At 38.9% G+C, this 15,247-nt stretch overlaps 1 protein-coding gene across 1 annotated transcript in view; it reads left to right on the top strand.

Annotated features, from left to right (window-relative positions):
* The window catches only part of RETREG2 (reticulophagy regulator family member 2), a 1,615,599-nt gene that overhangs the window by 1,412,257 nt on the left and 188,095 nt on the right, over nt 1-15,247 (top strand). Inside the window, exon 8 of the mRNA XM_044075231.1 lies at nt 4,958-5,093. Within this exon, the coding sequence (XP_043931166.1) occupies nt 4,958-5,093 (136 nt within the window). The remainder of the gene's footprint in view (nt 1-4,957; nt 5,094-15,247) is intronic.

The raw sequence follows: 15,247 nt of genomic DNA, 5'->3' as shown, positions 1-15,247 counted from the left end.
AAATGTTTGTATTTTAGGTGCTTTATTTTATTTTCTAAAGAAGTGGTAGGGGAATGGGGTGTTTTCATTGTGGGGAGGATAGTATTTTGAGGAAAAATAGATGAGCAGATAGGGAAATACTGCAGAGGATGTGTGAAGACATTGGTATTAGTCTTTGCAGGATGAAAGTAAGTTGGAGTTAGGTGAGAGTTGTATGAGGTAAGAGTGTATAGGAGGTGAAGGGGAGGCAATAGAAGAAAGGCTTGGATTGAAAAGGACATGTCAGTAAGGAGGGTCAATAGTTAAGAGGGAGGTAAAAGTTGGGCCTAGAAGAACGGTTGTAGGAAAGTTTAGGGATAGGTAACCAGTTGGGGGAGTCAGTACACAAAGAAGAAAGGAGGGGTTGGTGCTGAGGGTTTGCAGAAGGAGAGGAGAGAGGTATGCAGGAGTGGGGTGTGGCAAAAAAAACTGGAAGGAGTGGGAAGCAGAGGAGGGGATTGTACAATAGAGAGGAGTATAAAGGAAATGATATGGGGGGTGGGTAGGGGAGCTCAGTGAGGGTGAATGGAGCGGGTTGGGCCAGGAAACTGCAATCACCACAAAAAATAATCAGCAGGCCAAGAGGGAAACAGTAAGGAGCACACAGTGAGAGTCAGCAGGTAAGTAGAAGAGGTGGGGATGTGTAGACAGAGAGGGAAGAGATGTTATAGTGAGGTATACACAAGTATTCACAGTAAGATAAGAACAGTTCAAAAGGAAAACCACAAACGGAAAAACAAGTGTAGCTAACTAAGAGAGTTGGCACTACTGTAGTGACTAACTTATTGATGGCAGAGAGAGACAGAGGCAAGGTTTTTAAACAGGTGAGTGTTGGGGGGGGTCTCACTGGTATGCAGGTATCCTGTACAGTAGACAAAGTAAGACTAATTTGTGGAATGAACTTAGAACATATGTTTTTTTTTAAACTGGATATGGAGTAGAGCACAGGCGTTATTCCAGGAGTTGGAGCATTATCTGTATAGAAGGTAGAAGCAGTCTGGAAGGGAAGACACTTTGCTCTTAAAACATAGGGAAAAAGGAGGGGAGAGTGTGTGTTGAGTATAAAAGCTAGGGAAAAACAAAAATAACAGAGGTACTACAAGCAGCTACTGATAACAGCTAGAGAAGAGTTAGTTGAGATAGAATATGAAAATAAATAAAAATTAAATATATATGTTATCAACTTTACAGATTAGGCAGTAAAACTGTGAGACAAAAGTTCAGTTATTTACTTCCACAATAACACTTTCACATAAGTCGTAAACTATTAACCATAATGTCTTAGTGTAAAACAACTATGGCAACAAAATTTCTGCCGTAGTTCAAGTAATAAACTTGTGCCGTTTTGTAGTTGAAATGAAGTTGCCTTGATTATAGCAAGCTCAGATGCTCATAAGCCTAGTACTTATTATACAACAGGAACTTCTCATTGTAACATTTGTTAATGTCTGTTATGTACTTCACAGATAGAGTCTAGTTGTCTACTGATGTACTATGTTCTTCATCTGTAAATATGTTGTAAGTAATTGCTATGTTAAATTGTTAATCGCTATGTAATCCAGTGTAACTACTGTCTGTTTATTTTACTGTGGAGCTTTTCTCCCCGGGCCTCCGCTGAAAATGGACCTACGTCCAGTCGGACACTCCCGGTCAACAAATTTAAATAAATAAATAATCCAAGTAACTGAGGTATGAGAAAGTAGCTAAACAGAAGTTCTGTACTTTAACATTCATTGCAGCTAGAATAACTCTTGAAATTGTACAAGCCAGGTTAAGCAGTTATAACAACTGGCAGTCTTACGGTGACTGAACATAAAATTAATTAAAAAAAAAAAAAAAAAAAACAATGCGCTATACTTCACATCCCCAAGGCTGCTGAAGTATTTGACATAGAGGTCATGCCATAAAGCAGTCGCTGTGTACGGTAAGTGCCCAATAATGCAATAACTAGATTCTACAAACCCACTGTCACCAGTTAACACTACTAAAGAGATACAGACAGAAGTCTACAGATGTATGGTAACAGTGTACAATAGAGCATTTGCTACTTGAGTTAGAAGTAATATGTCCAAAGGCAGGTAAAATAACCTATTTTAATTTATGTACAGCCTTTCACTTGTGTGGCATGGGTCAACAATAACCCAGACAAGCCATGACTTAGCAAATATTTGTTAAGGTGCTTACCAAAGTCCCACAAATAAGTTGCAGCAGCATACAAAGCCCTTCCAAGTGAGGTAAATGCAGTTTACATGCCGAGTACAAGTGAAAAGCTGTTAAAAATCAGTAAGTGAGGGACCTGCACACCACTGAGATGAAGCCAACAAATTAGTAGGAAGAGGAAAAGATGGCACAGAAACAGAGTTTTAAATGCCCCAGAGGATTATGGGTGAGAGAGAAAGAGAGTGGTATGCAGGGAAATGTACTATATGCAATTTGGGATTGACAGGAAAAGTATAGGGGTATTCTGGGCCAGGAAATTGCAGTCACCACAAAAAAAAAATCAGCAGGCTTTGAGGGAAACAGTAAGGAGCACACAGTGAGAGGCAGCAGGTAAGTAGGAGAGGTAGGGAGGTATAGACAGAGAGGAAAGAGACGTTATAGCGAGGTATACACAAGTATTTGCAGTCAGATAAAAACAGTTAAAAAGGAAAACCACAAACAGAAAAACAAGTGAGTTTAGCTAATAGAGTTGGCACTAGGGTAGTGACTAACTTATTGATGGCAAAGAGAGACAAAGAGGCAAGGTTTTTAAACAGGCGCGTGTTGGGGTGGTGGGGGTCTCAGTGGTATGCAGGTATCCTGTACAGTAAACAAAGTAAGACTAATTTGTGGTATGAGCTTAGAACATAACGTTTAGTTTAAACTGGCTAAGCAGTAGAGCACAGGCATTATTCCAGGAGTTGGAGCAGTATCTGTATGGAAGGTAGAAGAAATCTAGAAGGGAAGACACTTTGCTCTTAAAATGTTAACCTGGCTATGCAGTAGAGCACAGCCGTTATTCCAGGAGTTGGAGCAGTTTTCTATAAAGAAGCTAGAAGCAGTCTTAAAGAAAGACACTTTGCTCTTAAAATGTTTAGCTTAAACTGGCTATGCAGTAGAGCACAGGTGTTATTCCAGGAGCTGGAGCAGTATATGTATGGAAGATAGAAGCAGTCTAGAAGGGAAGAAGACACATTGGTGTTAAAATGTTAGTTTAAACTGCAAACCATAATTGCAAACCATAACACGGGATGAGCCTTCAAGGAAGTTTGGCACCTTGGGTAACAGTCTCAATTTGTCCCAGCCCCCAGCCGAACTTAAAAGTCTGGCAGTTTACAAGCTGTCATTTAAGTGATTGCATTTGCTAGTGGTTACAGGCAGTTGGCATACTACCCGTTCTGTTTTATTTTGAATTTATTTTACCTTTCAAAAATAACACTGGCACCTTATAAACTATCAAATTATCAGATATTAGATGACCCTTACAAGTTGATGCCCAGGGTACTGCCCCATTCACACCACCCTTGCTATAGCTCTGTACCCACAAGGCATACAAATCACGAAGAAATTTTAGATACATTTGATTGCTAGGTTTAGTTGATTAATTAATGGAACTGATAATAGACTGTCAACTAGAAGAGGACTGTCCAAGCTGGACTTTTTCAGCCACTTCTGGGCAAAATAATCACACTTGCATAGGGATTGTATAGTTTTGAGAATGTTAGATTACTCTGGATCCCAGTACTCCCTATAACATGTTTTTTTAGATGGTAATCTGCTTTTTCAGGTTGAAAAAGTACTGGGTATTTATGTTGTGAGTATCTTTAAAACCAGTTGCATGAGAGGTCAATGTAGGCCATAGGGGCATGTGGCCTCTGGGCACAGGTCCTGAGATTTTCAACAAGTCGAGTTCTTGGAGTTGGATGTTTGTGCTTCTTGGACTCACATTAGAAGCCCTTATCAACCATAGTAACATAAGATGAATGCTCTTATAATAAAATAGTTCATAGTTTAGTACTAGTCTTTCTGCTCCTGTGGGCCATTTGTAAGCCCAACCCAAAGGTAAGAATCAAACCTTGTACCTGTGAAGCAGACACCTTAACTGTTATGCAAACCCCCAATCCTGTGTCAGTCCGCTTCTGGGTACATTCAAAGAGTTTCAGGGTAGAAAAATGTACCATACCCTACATTTTAGAAAATGAACAAATAATGTTTAGATGTACTTTAAGATAACAGTTAAATTTGGAAGTTAAGAATTCCAGAACTAGGAGTAGTCTGTAAAAAGCTGCTTTATTTTTAATTTCCTGTTTGACCTCACCATTTGTTGTAGTTGCTCACTTGTGGCTCCGCATTGCAGGTCCTTCTCTAAAAGTTGTGTACATCGATATTGCAAGTACTTCTCTGAAAGTGGTACATCTACTTAATGTTCTTGCGTAGTTCTGTGGTTTGTCTAATGAATAAAATGGTCTTTGAGATCTACTAGTAGTGGTAGGATTTCATGGCACATACTTACTGTTAACCCAGTAAATTGTATTTAAATCAAATAATAAGCACATTAGGGTTAGTTTTGTTAGTCCAGTAAATTTAATTTGTCTAATGTGAGTGATCCTTTTCTCCCCACATTCCTAGCATACTGAGTATCACCTTAAAGTCTTTGATGCGTATGCTGTATGACCTTAAACTGTTAAGAGCTCCCAGATGCATCATGGTTCTTCAGTTACAGAGCATGATAGCATTCTCCTTATGGGTTTAACTCTGGCATTTTTTATTCATTATGACTTCATTTAACTGGTACAGTACTAGTTCATGACACAGCAATTTTATAGTCAGCAGTTAGAGTAAATAGTCTTTTAGATGGCATCTCTCTCCAATTGTATGCATGTCTGTTTTATTTGTTTTGTACTATTTCAAAACATTCATAATGTTTAACATGGTTCTATTCTCATGATTGACTTTTCAGCTTGATGTTAAAACAACAGCATTAGCATTAGCGATAACTGATTCTGAGTTGTCAGATGAGGAGGCATCAATCCTAGAGAGTGGAGGATTTTCTGTTTCTAGAGCAACAACGCCACAATTGACTGATGTCTCTGAAGGTTTGTAAACTTCTCATTGGAGTAAATGTTTGTGTGTACACACACACACACATTTTTAAAATATTCATATGTATGCTATATACATGTTTGGTCAAGTGTGAAAATAGCAGCTGTTTTGTGAACAAATCACCTGACAGATGGGCAAGCTCACTACAGTTATTGGGTTGTGGAATGTGACCTTTACTTGGTGTAATGCTATCTCTGAACTGGAATTTATAAGTAACAGTTGGTGTGGCAGGCACAGGGGTCATCCTGAAAACACTTGTTTTTATGATTTGAGGTAGTCTATTGGAGCATGCGCATTGATGTGCAGATTTTTTTTTCATCTGCATTAGCGGCATTGACATTTGAGTTTTCATTTATTGGTAGTATCAACGTCCATTTGATTGATACCATATGGTTGACGTTTGTGTGAGATCAACAATACCTGGGTAGTGAGATTATGCCCTTTTTCTACGGCTTGTGTGATCTTGGGGTTAGTATATATAATTAGCAGGGTTCTGGAGGGTGCAGCCCCCCACCACATGGAAGATGCAGGAGGGCTTGCCCCCTGCAGAAGAACTTTGTTTTGGTTTTGTCTCCTCCAAGGTTAATCTTCATGCACAGTAGATGCCAGTGTTCTGTTTTTCAGTATTTTTACATCAGTGTTACAGATTTCAGTATTCGGTTTGGTGTAAAGTACTGCATGTATATCTATATATATTTATTGTGTGTGTGTGTGTGCAGATATATATATATATATATATATATATATATAGTTTGACCCAGCCATGACACAGTAACTGCTCTCCTTTGGCAAATTACATTTTTAACTGACTTAAGTCACAGTAATTTAATAGGGGCCCATCTTTGACCTGACAAAGGCGTTTGAAATTATCACTACAGTATATTGCTTTCTAGCCCGCTAGTTACAGGTTATCTGTCAGTTCTGTAAACTGGCTCTTCAGTTACATAACTGTCAGATCCCAAGATGGTCAAGCCAGGAATCTCCGTCTTCCCACATCCATGTGAGTTCCCCGAGGTAGAGTTGTGGGACTCTTCCTCTTTACAATATTTGTAAATGTGTTTCAGTTCTGTTTATATTTCTATTTCTGTTCGGTACACTAATGGCACTACACTACATTTGCGTCTAACCTCCCACAAAGATTACACACAAATCTCCAGAAATATTCTGTAATTCTAGAATGATGGGTAAGAGCAGTCAGCCTTCAAGTGTAGTTGCAATGGGAACAGAGGCCATGCTGTTCTCTCCAGAATTTGCTTAGGATTAAGATTTTACTGAACTTGAAATATTTGATAAAAACACCCTCTTTTTTGATTCTACTCTAAGCTGTTTTTAGAATATTTTTCCTGGAGAATCAAAGACATTTTGCATATAGAGTAGACTAAGAAGGAAATAAAAAGTTAACCCATCAGAGTGAGCCAGCAAGCTGGGGGAAACTCTGCTTCTTTATCTTGTGACAAAAGCAAAGTCAATAGAAATAGAGGGCATGTCAGTGAAACCTTTTTCACTGTACAAAAGGGAAATAAAATGAACAACAGAAAAAAAAGACCAGGAGCTGAATAAAAAAAATCAGGAGTACCTTGGAATTGGGAGGTTGAAATGAAGATGAAGACTAGCAAAACTTTTAAAGTATTACTGGAAATAGATGGAAGAATTGTAAAGTGTCATTGTCATGAGGTGCAATTTGGACATGAGAGTTGTGCTTTTGCAAGAAGTGGCTAAAATAGCTGAAAGTTTCTAAGTTGTGTTACATTGGTTGGCAGACTCCTGCATAACCCCCTACTTTGCCATTAATGTTTAATGAAAAATGTTTTTGTTCCTAGTAAAATGTATACAGTAAATGTCTTAAAGTAAACTGTGTGTAATATTGTAAAGTAGTTTGTATGGTATGCAGAGGTGTTTAAGATGAAAGAGTATCAAAGGTGACTGCTGACTTTATGCTAGTGTTGTTAAAGGAAAACTCCACTCTTTGTTTCCTGACCTATTTTAACACCTCTAAATCACTCAAGTGCTTTATTTGGAATTTTAGAGTGGTTTCCACAACATGGCTACCAATGGAGCTTGATGTATCAATGTGATCTTGCTCTCCATCAACCCTTTCTCTTTCCCATAATGCTTTGTATGACTCATGCCAGACATAAGGAAGTAACTTTGAATTCCCATACAATTGACATGTAATGGGATTTGTGAGGCTCACTGTTATTTTCTTTACCTTCTATAAAAGAACTGCTGCTTTTCTGTCTCTAATCACCCTCGTTTGTTTGAGTCAGATTTAGTTTTACACTATACTTAGAAGTTATCCAGCTACAGCCAGAAAAGTAACTAAATTGCAGGCCTTTGTTCAGTGTTTTCTTTTGTAGTTCAAGAGGAATTGAGTCCCCTCCCCCCACACTACTACAGAGGTGTTAAAACTGTCACACTACTGAGAGACATTTACAGAATAATTTCCTCTTGGGGGGTGTTGATAAAAGTACATGAAAGTTTCATACTGAGAAAACTGAATGCATTTACAAGGGGTTGTATTGTATATAACAGATCACAGGTTATTTGTTTAAGGGTTGCCAGTCCAGTATTTCATAAGGCTAAACATAAGCTAACTGCAGCATGCAAGTTGGTTTTCACAACTGGGAGGGAATTAGAGGTAGGACAAAGGGTAGTTGATATCAATGCAAGAGAGAACACAGGCTTTAGCATGATTGGACTCTAACTTTAGAATAAGTAAAGCCTGTGGATGTAGTTGTCTGTTTTGGGCAACCACCCTTAAATGAAGGGATAACATCTCTTTATTTGTATGTCTGCATAATTCTTTGTGTTTGCTGCAAGTTAAAAGGGTTGAGGGGTTAAAATGCTTTTACTTTCTGGTTTCTTGAGTGTTAGTTGCAGCTGCATACAGTTTCAGCTTACCAAGAATTAATGTGTTCATTTAATTTGCAAGTTAGAAACGTATATTAAAAAAAAATCTCATGCATAATATGCAAAAGTAATAACTTTTCATCACAATGACTGCCTTATCAAATTTATCATGGAATGTCAGTGGCACTTCAGGTGTGGACAGAAAGCAAGCTGTAATACATTATGCTAAGATATGCAGGGTGCAGATCGTGATGTTACAGGATATATTTGGATAGAAATGTGTGTGTAAATTTGGTAAATAAATGACCTCAGAATGACCAGTCAGCATAGTATCAGGGACAAAGGAAGAGGTGGGGGAGTAATACTAATTACAGAATGGGATTCCAGTAGTGATAGAGGTGGACAAGAAAGGCAGTTGTAGTAGATTTGTGATAGTAGAGTTAATGATAGAGGAGTATTACACTGGCATGTATTTATATTCCATTAAAAGCTACTATTATGAAGAATAAGAACATTTTTGGAGTAGTAGTTTGCTTTCAGCAGGAATATTATCTGTCTGTGGAGATTGCAACTTGATTTCCAGTGGTGAGGAAGTATCTGGTGGTCTTGTACACTCGTATGTTATATTTTCCATTTCAGAAGAAATACATGAGAATATTTGGAATGGAAGATGTGAGTTTATTAACAGGAACTCAAAAGTTTATCTTTTCCCAAGGCACAATAATTTGCCTAGACTGGATAGAAATTTAATTTCACAGGAGGATGGGAATTTAATGAAAAGCTTTGAAACACATCCGGTAACAGTTTAGATCATGCACCAGTAAAAAGAGTAGGATGAAGATACAGGACAATGAAGTAAACAAGAAACTGGTTACTTTCCTACTTGCTAAAAGGAGAGGGATTTAAGAAATGGGTACTGGTAATGATTTGAGAGTTATTAGGGAAGATAAATATTTTTTCAGAAGGGATGGCTAGGGAGTGAGATAAAATGATAATGGGGTTTTAAAATATGGTAAAATGGAGAGATGAGAAGCAATAGGAATTATTTAGGACTGTCAAAGGTTAAATGCAGAGGAAGGGGAATCTCACAGAACAAGAATACAAATTTGAGTGATAAATGGAAAATAAAGACCTATTTAAAGTGCATGAGTTTAGAAAATTGCTGTTAAGCAAATCATTTTTGATAACGTCATGGCAACAAACTGTTAGCACAGTGACTTCAGCAACAGAACGTACAAAGGGTTGTTGCCAAAATAATTGAGCTTATCACAAGAAAACTAACCAGAGATCCTTCAGATGGAGTAGTAATAGTTTGTAAATTTTGTGAAAATTTGTATAAAGCAGAAGATTGGAGAAACCAAGAAAAGGCCTAAATGGAAATGTTTATGGAAGACTTGACTATGCCATGGTTAGAGGAAGATGCTTAAGAATTTAAGGTTAAAATAGAAAGGGATGACATAATGATGAATCCAAGTCAGTGTACAATGATGTCTGCAGGAACATAGGGTATTCCAATGGAATTATAAACTTTGGAGGGAAGAAAGTGTTAAATATCTAGAAGTTTTTTTAACAATAATTTAAAAGGATGGGACAGTACCAGCATCTTGAAAGAAGACTGCAGTATCTGTGTTAACCTAAACAAGGTAAAGATACCTCATACCCAGCTTAATAAAGACCAGTTTCAATTTTAAACTGTGATTATCAGTTGTTTATGTCTATACTATCTAAGAGAATGGCAAAGGTGTTGCCACCACTGGAAGATGAGGATCTTTGTAGTTTTCTGTAGTGGAACCAAACATTTGACAATACTAATATAATAATGATGATCCAGAGGGAAGCAATGTACAAGAAAGAAAATGCCACTATTGTTGGTGGGTCTTTATGCAGAGAAAGCAATTGATAGAGTTAGATGTAAACTTATGAGTAGGGCAGTGGTATTTCCATTCCCCTGAAAAGCACAATATTATAATTAATAACATTATGCTTATAATTAGAATGATTTAGGAAGGGTCAAAGCAAAAATTATGGTGGGTTCCTCTCCAACAAGTTGTGTTTGAACAGAGAAATAACGGGCGGAAGTGTCTTCCTTCCCTTTTATTTTCTTTGTACTTGAAGCCACTGGCAAAAAATGGAGGTCTCAAATCTTTAGCACATTTATTTAATTATTACAAAAGACAAAGGCAGACATACATTAGCAGGAAATAAAACAAGCCATATTAACATTTTTCCATTTACATAATTCTACATCACATAAGTTTTCTTTCATCATAACAGTCATCAGTTCAACATATTACGTATGTTGGTCAATTCCTGTCTTCCCTTAAACCTTACTCCTCCTCAACATTATTCTGCATGTATTATTCCCACAATTTACATTTATTTCTATATAATGTGCTCATTCCCTTTTTCTAAAGATCACACTTACAGATCTTTTATCTCCGTTACAAAATATTCAATACTTCAAATACAGTTGGTATAGACTTTGATTTCCATTTTCTAGTAATTGTTTTTGCCAGCCACCAGATTTTAACTCAAGCAAGGTCTTACTATGTCTAGGTGATTTAGATCCCATGTCATTTGCTCGAAAGAATCATCTCCTTAGTTGCATCCATTTGTTCACCAAATATTTCTGGCAGAGTAACCTGTAGGGAATTTGTAAAGTCTGCCAACTCACAACACTCCCAAAACAAATGTCATTAGTTTCCTCTTTCTTCCCCATCACACCTCCAATATTTGACCTCTGCCTGAGGAAAAATTCTTTGAATTCTGCTTGGGGTATAAAATTACCTATGCAAACACTTACAAGCAAAAATCATAAACCTTCTGGGTTTTGTTGCCTACTTGGGAGACAAATGAACTGCACCAAATGAGATCACCTCCAGGAAGTGGGAAGACACAAGAACCTGTTGGCAATATTTAAAAATATTTAATAAAAATACACCAGGTTAAGTGCTTCTGTCCTATTCAGATAGTATAAGACTTCATCAGAACAAAACCAAAATGTTCATAGTACCTTATATAACCTCTCATGTTAATTGCCAGTTAACCTCTTAAATATGCAGCATAAAAAAAACGTTCAGAATGAAATAACATTTCAAGATTAAGCTCCTAAAAATAGTAGAATCACTTGCAATTAAGTAAGTAAACTAAACTGAATACTCTTGTTATACTTGAGAGCCATACATACCGTCCCCTGTTGTTCCATTGTAAATTGTTTATCCAATCTCTCTTCCCAATCTTTTCTAACCTCTTCTTATTGATTCTTATAGTTATCATGCAGTATTTTTATGCCATACTAATTATCCCTTTTTAACAGCAACTTCTGTTGTAGATTCAACTAAAAATTCTACCAGGGCATGTCTTTTTCTTAGGATTCCCCTATCCCATCAATCACTGGTAGGGAAGGCAGTCTCTAGCCTGCAGACCAAATGTCTTCTTAGCCTCTTCACATTGTTTCTATTACCTCTCCCTCTCTAGTTATTTGCTGTCAGTACCTTGGTTCCTTTGCCAGTTTTCTGCAGTAAATTCCAACCCCTTCATGCCTATTCTCTGTACCCCTACTTGCAGTCATCCATACTGGCAAAATGTCCTTTCTCCATTCTCCTTTTGGCTTAGTTCTTAGAATACTTTGTGCTGCTTCATGAATACCACTTTCTATATGGTTATTATTCAACTTAAGGATCTTCATCAAAATCCCACTCTCCTAATTTCTTGAAATCCCCACACTTCATTGTCATCCCTTTCCACTTTTAATTATAATCTTCTGCTTGTGTTGTGTATTTCAGCCTTAACTGTGTAGCTGTACAGTATTCCTTCAAGTCAGGTAATCCTAAACTACCTTTTTCTTTTGGAAGGATCAACATATCCCACTTAACTCTTATTCTCAAAGGTACATTCCTTCATCTTTTTGTTAATTACTGTACACAGTTTCCTACAGGTTCATGGAAGGTTGCTAGGCTAATGGGCCTAGAACCCTTACAACTATAGCCATATTTATCCCGAGTTGCCTCAGTTGTTGGTGGTTAGGTGAGCAAAGTTCACAGAGGTAAGGGTCTATGGTATTCAATACAGGCTTCCTCAGTCCAGGAGGGACATGGGTGCCACCCCAGGAGTGAATTTGCAGTCACCCACCCATTGCTGTAGGTGGTGTTTGAAGAGGGTCTGGGAGGTGCTTTGTTTCACATGAATTGGAAGTTTGTTCCGGAGAAGAGGCAGTCTCTGGGCAATGTATCTGTCTCTCCAGCATGACCTGTTCATGTCAGAGGCTAGGTTAAGATCTCTGGAGTGAGTGACCCTCATGCAGTTTGATTTACGAATGTGTAGCGTTTCCATCAGGGCTAGGTCAGAGACTACCCTGTTAGCAAGGTAGAGGTCACCCTTTAGCAGCCTGTAGGACACAATACAGTGACGGGGCTTTCAGTCTTTCCGTATAAGACTTGTTTTGTTTACTCTATAATTTCTTGGTGAGAAACCTCTGTGGTCTCTCCAGTTGTTACAGGTGTCTGATGAGCTATATGCAAAAGGGAGCATTGTACTCAATTATTGGTCTAACGAGGAACCAAGTATAATGGAATTGTAACATCCTTTGATCTAGATGTGATGCCTTTACTTGTAAGATGTGCCACATAAAAGGATTTCCTTACTACTGTGAGTACGTGTGGTCAATGTTCAGGTTGCTATCAGCCTGAGTACCCAGATCACATACCACTGGATCTGCTTTTAGGGGGTGCTGTCTGTAATGTAATTAGCAAGGATGTTAGCTTTCCCAAAGGGAATTGTAATGCATTTTTTTGCATTTAGCTTTAATCCATATCTATGGCACCAATTATTTGCCTGTGTTAATCATGTGTGCAGTATATTATGGAGGACTCCTTGATTGCTCCCAGTTTGCAGTCATCGCAAACTTGTTCAGCCATAGGCTGTCCAAGTTTGCTTGGTCTTCTGAGAAATAAATTCTGAACAGTAAGGGGCACAGCACAGAACCCTGTGGTATGCCGCTGGGGACTGGTCTTTGCTAGGGATGAAGTCACCCACTTTGACAGTATGTGTCCTGTTGGTGAGACAGTTGGCTACCCATCTGGTAAAGTAGAGGTTAATTCCCAATTGGGAGAGGTTCTGTATAATACCCGAGTGGGGGACTGTGTCACATGCCTTAGCTAGGTCAAGATAGGAGGTATGCACAGTCTTTACCTCATCCAGGGCCTTGGTGACTTTCTCGAGGAAGTCAACCATGCTTAACAGGCATGATCTACCTTTAACGAATCTGAACTGGGTTAGGTCCAGAATTTGGAGATTACCTATGTCCTTGTTAGTAAGATCCATAATGATTCTTTCCATGGCCTTGCAGATGAGGCTAGTCAAGTTTATGGGCCTATAATTCCCAAGGTTGGTTGATTTTTTTTCTCCTTTTGTGCAGAGGGGTTACTGTTGCTGTCCTCTATTCTGAAGGAACATAGCCAGTTAGGCTGTGGTTAAACAGGAATCCATGTGGGTCTGCTAGGTCTTGTTTTAAGTGGTTTAAAAGGCAGCTTGGGATGTTGTCTGGTCCCATTGATGCCATGTTTTTGGACTTGGAGAGCACCAAGATGGCCTGCTCTCTTGAGATAGTAGGCTGAGAAATGGTGGCAGGTATACCTTGGGGGTTGACTGGAGGGGATGGGGGGAGTGAAGTTTGCTCCAAATCTGTCAGCTAGCAGCTTGGCTATTACCTCCTGTTGAGTTTGGGAGGTGACATCCACAGCCAGTTCAGCTCATAGCTTTGCTATTCCCTTTTAGATTTCAGACATAGTTAAAGAATGCCTTGTGATTTTCCTTAGCTAGGGAGGCTGTTTTTGCTTCATAATTAGCTTTGGAGGACTTCACAAGATCTCTTGTTTAAACTAGAGTAGGATTTATTTTTCTGCTAAGCCAGTTCTCTCTCGTTCTTGGCATTAGTTTCTTTCTTTTCTTGTGTAGTCAGTTTGTACTGGGGGTCCACCAGGGTAGCTTGTTATTTTGGCAAGACCCGGTTTAAATCCGGTCAGGTACAGCAGATTCTGTACAGCTGTTTAAGTGGTTATACAGGGCATTGGTGTCCACCTTATCTGCATTCAAGGGGGCTTTGAAACTTCTTATACTATCAGTTAATGTGTTTGGGGGGGTATTCTTTGAAAAATTCTTAAGTGTTTTTGAGCTTGAGGGGGTATCTGGTGTTATAATTACCTTGAACAAGACTGATTTATGGTCCAATCTTACCAAGGAGGGCATGACACAGGGGAGGGTGCAGGACTCTCCCATGTTAGTGAGTACGATGTGCAGGACATTTGAGCCTCTTGTGGGTGTGGTAACTAGCTGTTCCAGAGCATTTGCATTGAAAAGTCAAAAACCTCTGAGCCAGCATTTTTGTGGTCTTTTATGTTTCCCAGTCAATTGTAAGATAATTAAAATCACCCATGTGTAAGATGTTGGGCTGTATGGCAAGTGACTCCAGTTAAGGCCAGGTATGTGATGTGCTTTTCCTGTTTCATGGTGGGGGACCTATAGCTAGCTGTGTTGTGGTCAGGAGCTTTGCCTGTAGTTAATTGGACATGGAGTAGCTAGAGTCATATTGCTTGACCAGTCTCGAGGTGTATTTACCCATATTGAAGATGGATACACCACCTCCTTTGGTTCTTTCACACACACTTTGTGGTCTGAACTTATGGAAGGCATTGCAGCCCTGCATGGCCAGGGTGCTTTCTTCACCTTTGCACCATGTCTTGGTGACTACATAGATGTCAACATCTTCCAAAGTGAGGGGTGCTACAAGGAGTGCAGTTTCTTGTTTAACCTCCTAGCAGTAAGTAGCAGTACCTTGAGTTTATCTAGAAAAGATTTTGTTTTGGTGGGAGGTTGGTTATTTTGAAACTGCCTAAAAAAGGGACAATAGAGGTGGTTAATGCCTTTGTCAGTATCCGAAAGCCTAGAGGAGATAGGTGCAGACCATCTTTGGCAAAGCAGCTTGGCCTGTTGACCAGGTCTTCCCAGGCTGACAGATGTTAAAGCCCCTTGGACTGACACCAGAAGCTAGGTCAATCATTTTTTGTTTGTATTGTGGCATCATCCGTGTAGAAGGTAAAATGCTGCTTAAGGCTAAGTTTTTACCTGCGTGTGACACATAATCTGAAAACTTAATCATACCTCTCTTCATATAGTCCAGTGAGGTGCATCTCAAGTCATTCAGCCCCCCCCATGGACTGTGAAAGAGTCATACCAGTACTTGTGGTTGAGTGATTGAAGTGCTTGAGTAACTTGACAAATTGTGGCACCTGACAGGCAG

This window comes from Protopterus annectens, chromosome 6.part0 (genome assembly GCF_019279795.1).
Source record: "Protopterus annectens isolate FY-2018-M chromosome 6.part0, PAN1.0, whole genome shotgun sequence".
Lineage (NCBI taxonomy): Eukaryota > Metazoa > Chordata > Ceratodontiformes > Protopteridae > Protopterus > Protopterus annectens.
The sequence above is the reverse complement of the archived record's forward strand: the minus strand, read 5'-3'. Positions and strand labels throughout refer to the sequence as shown.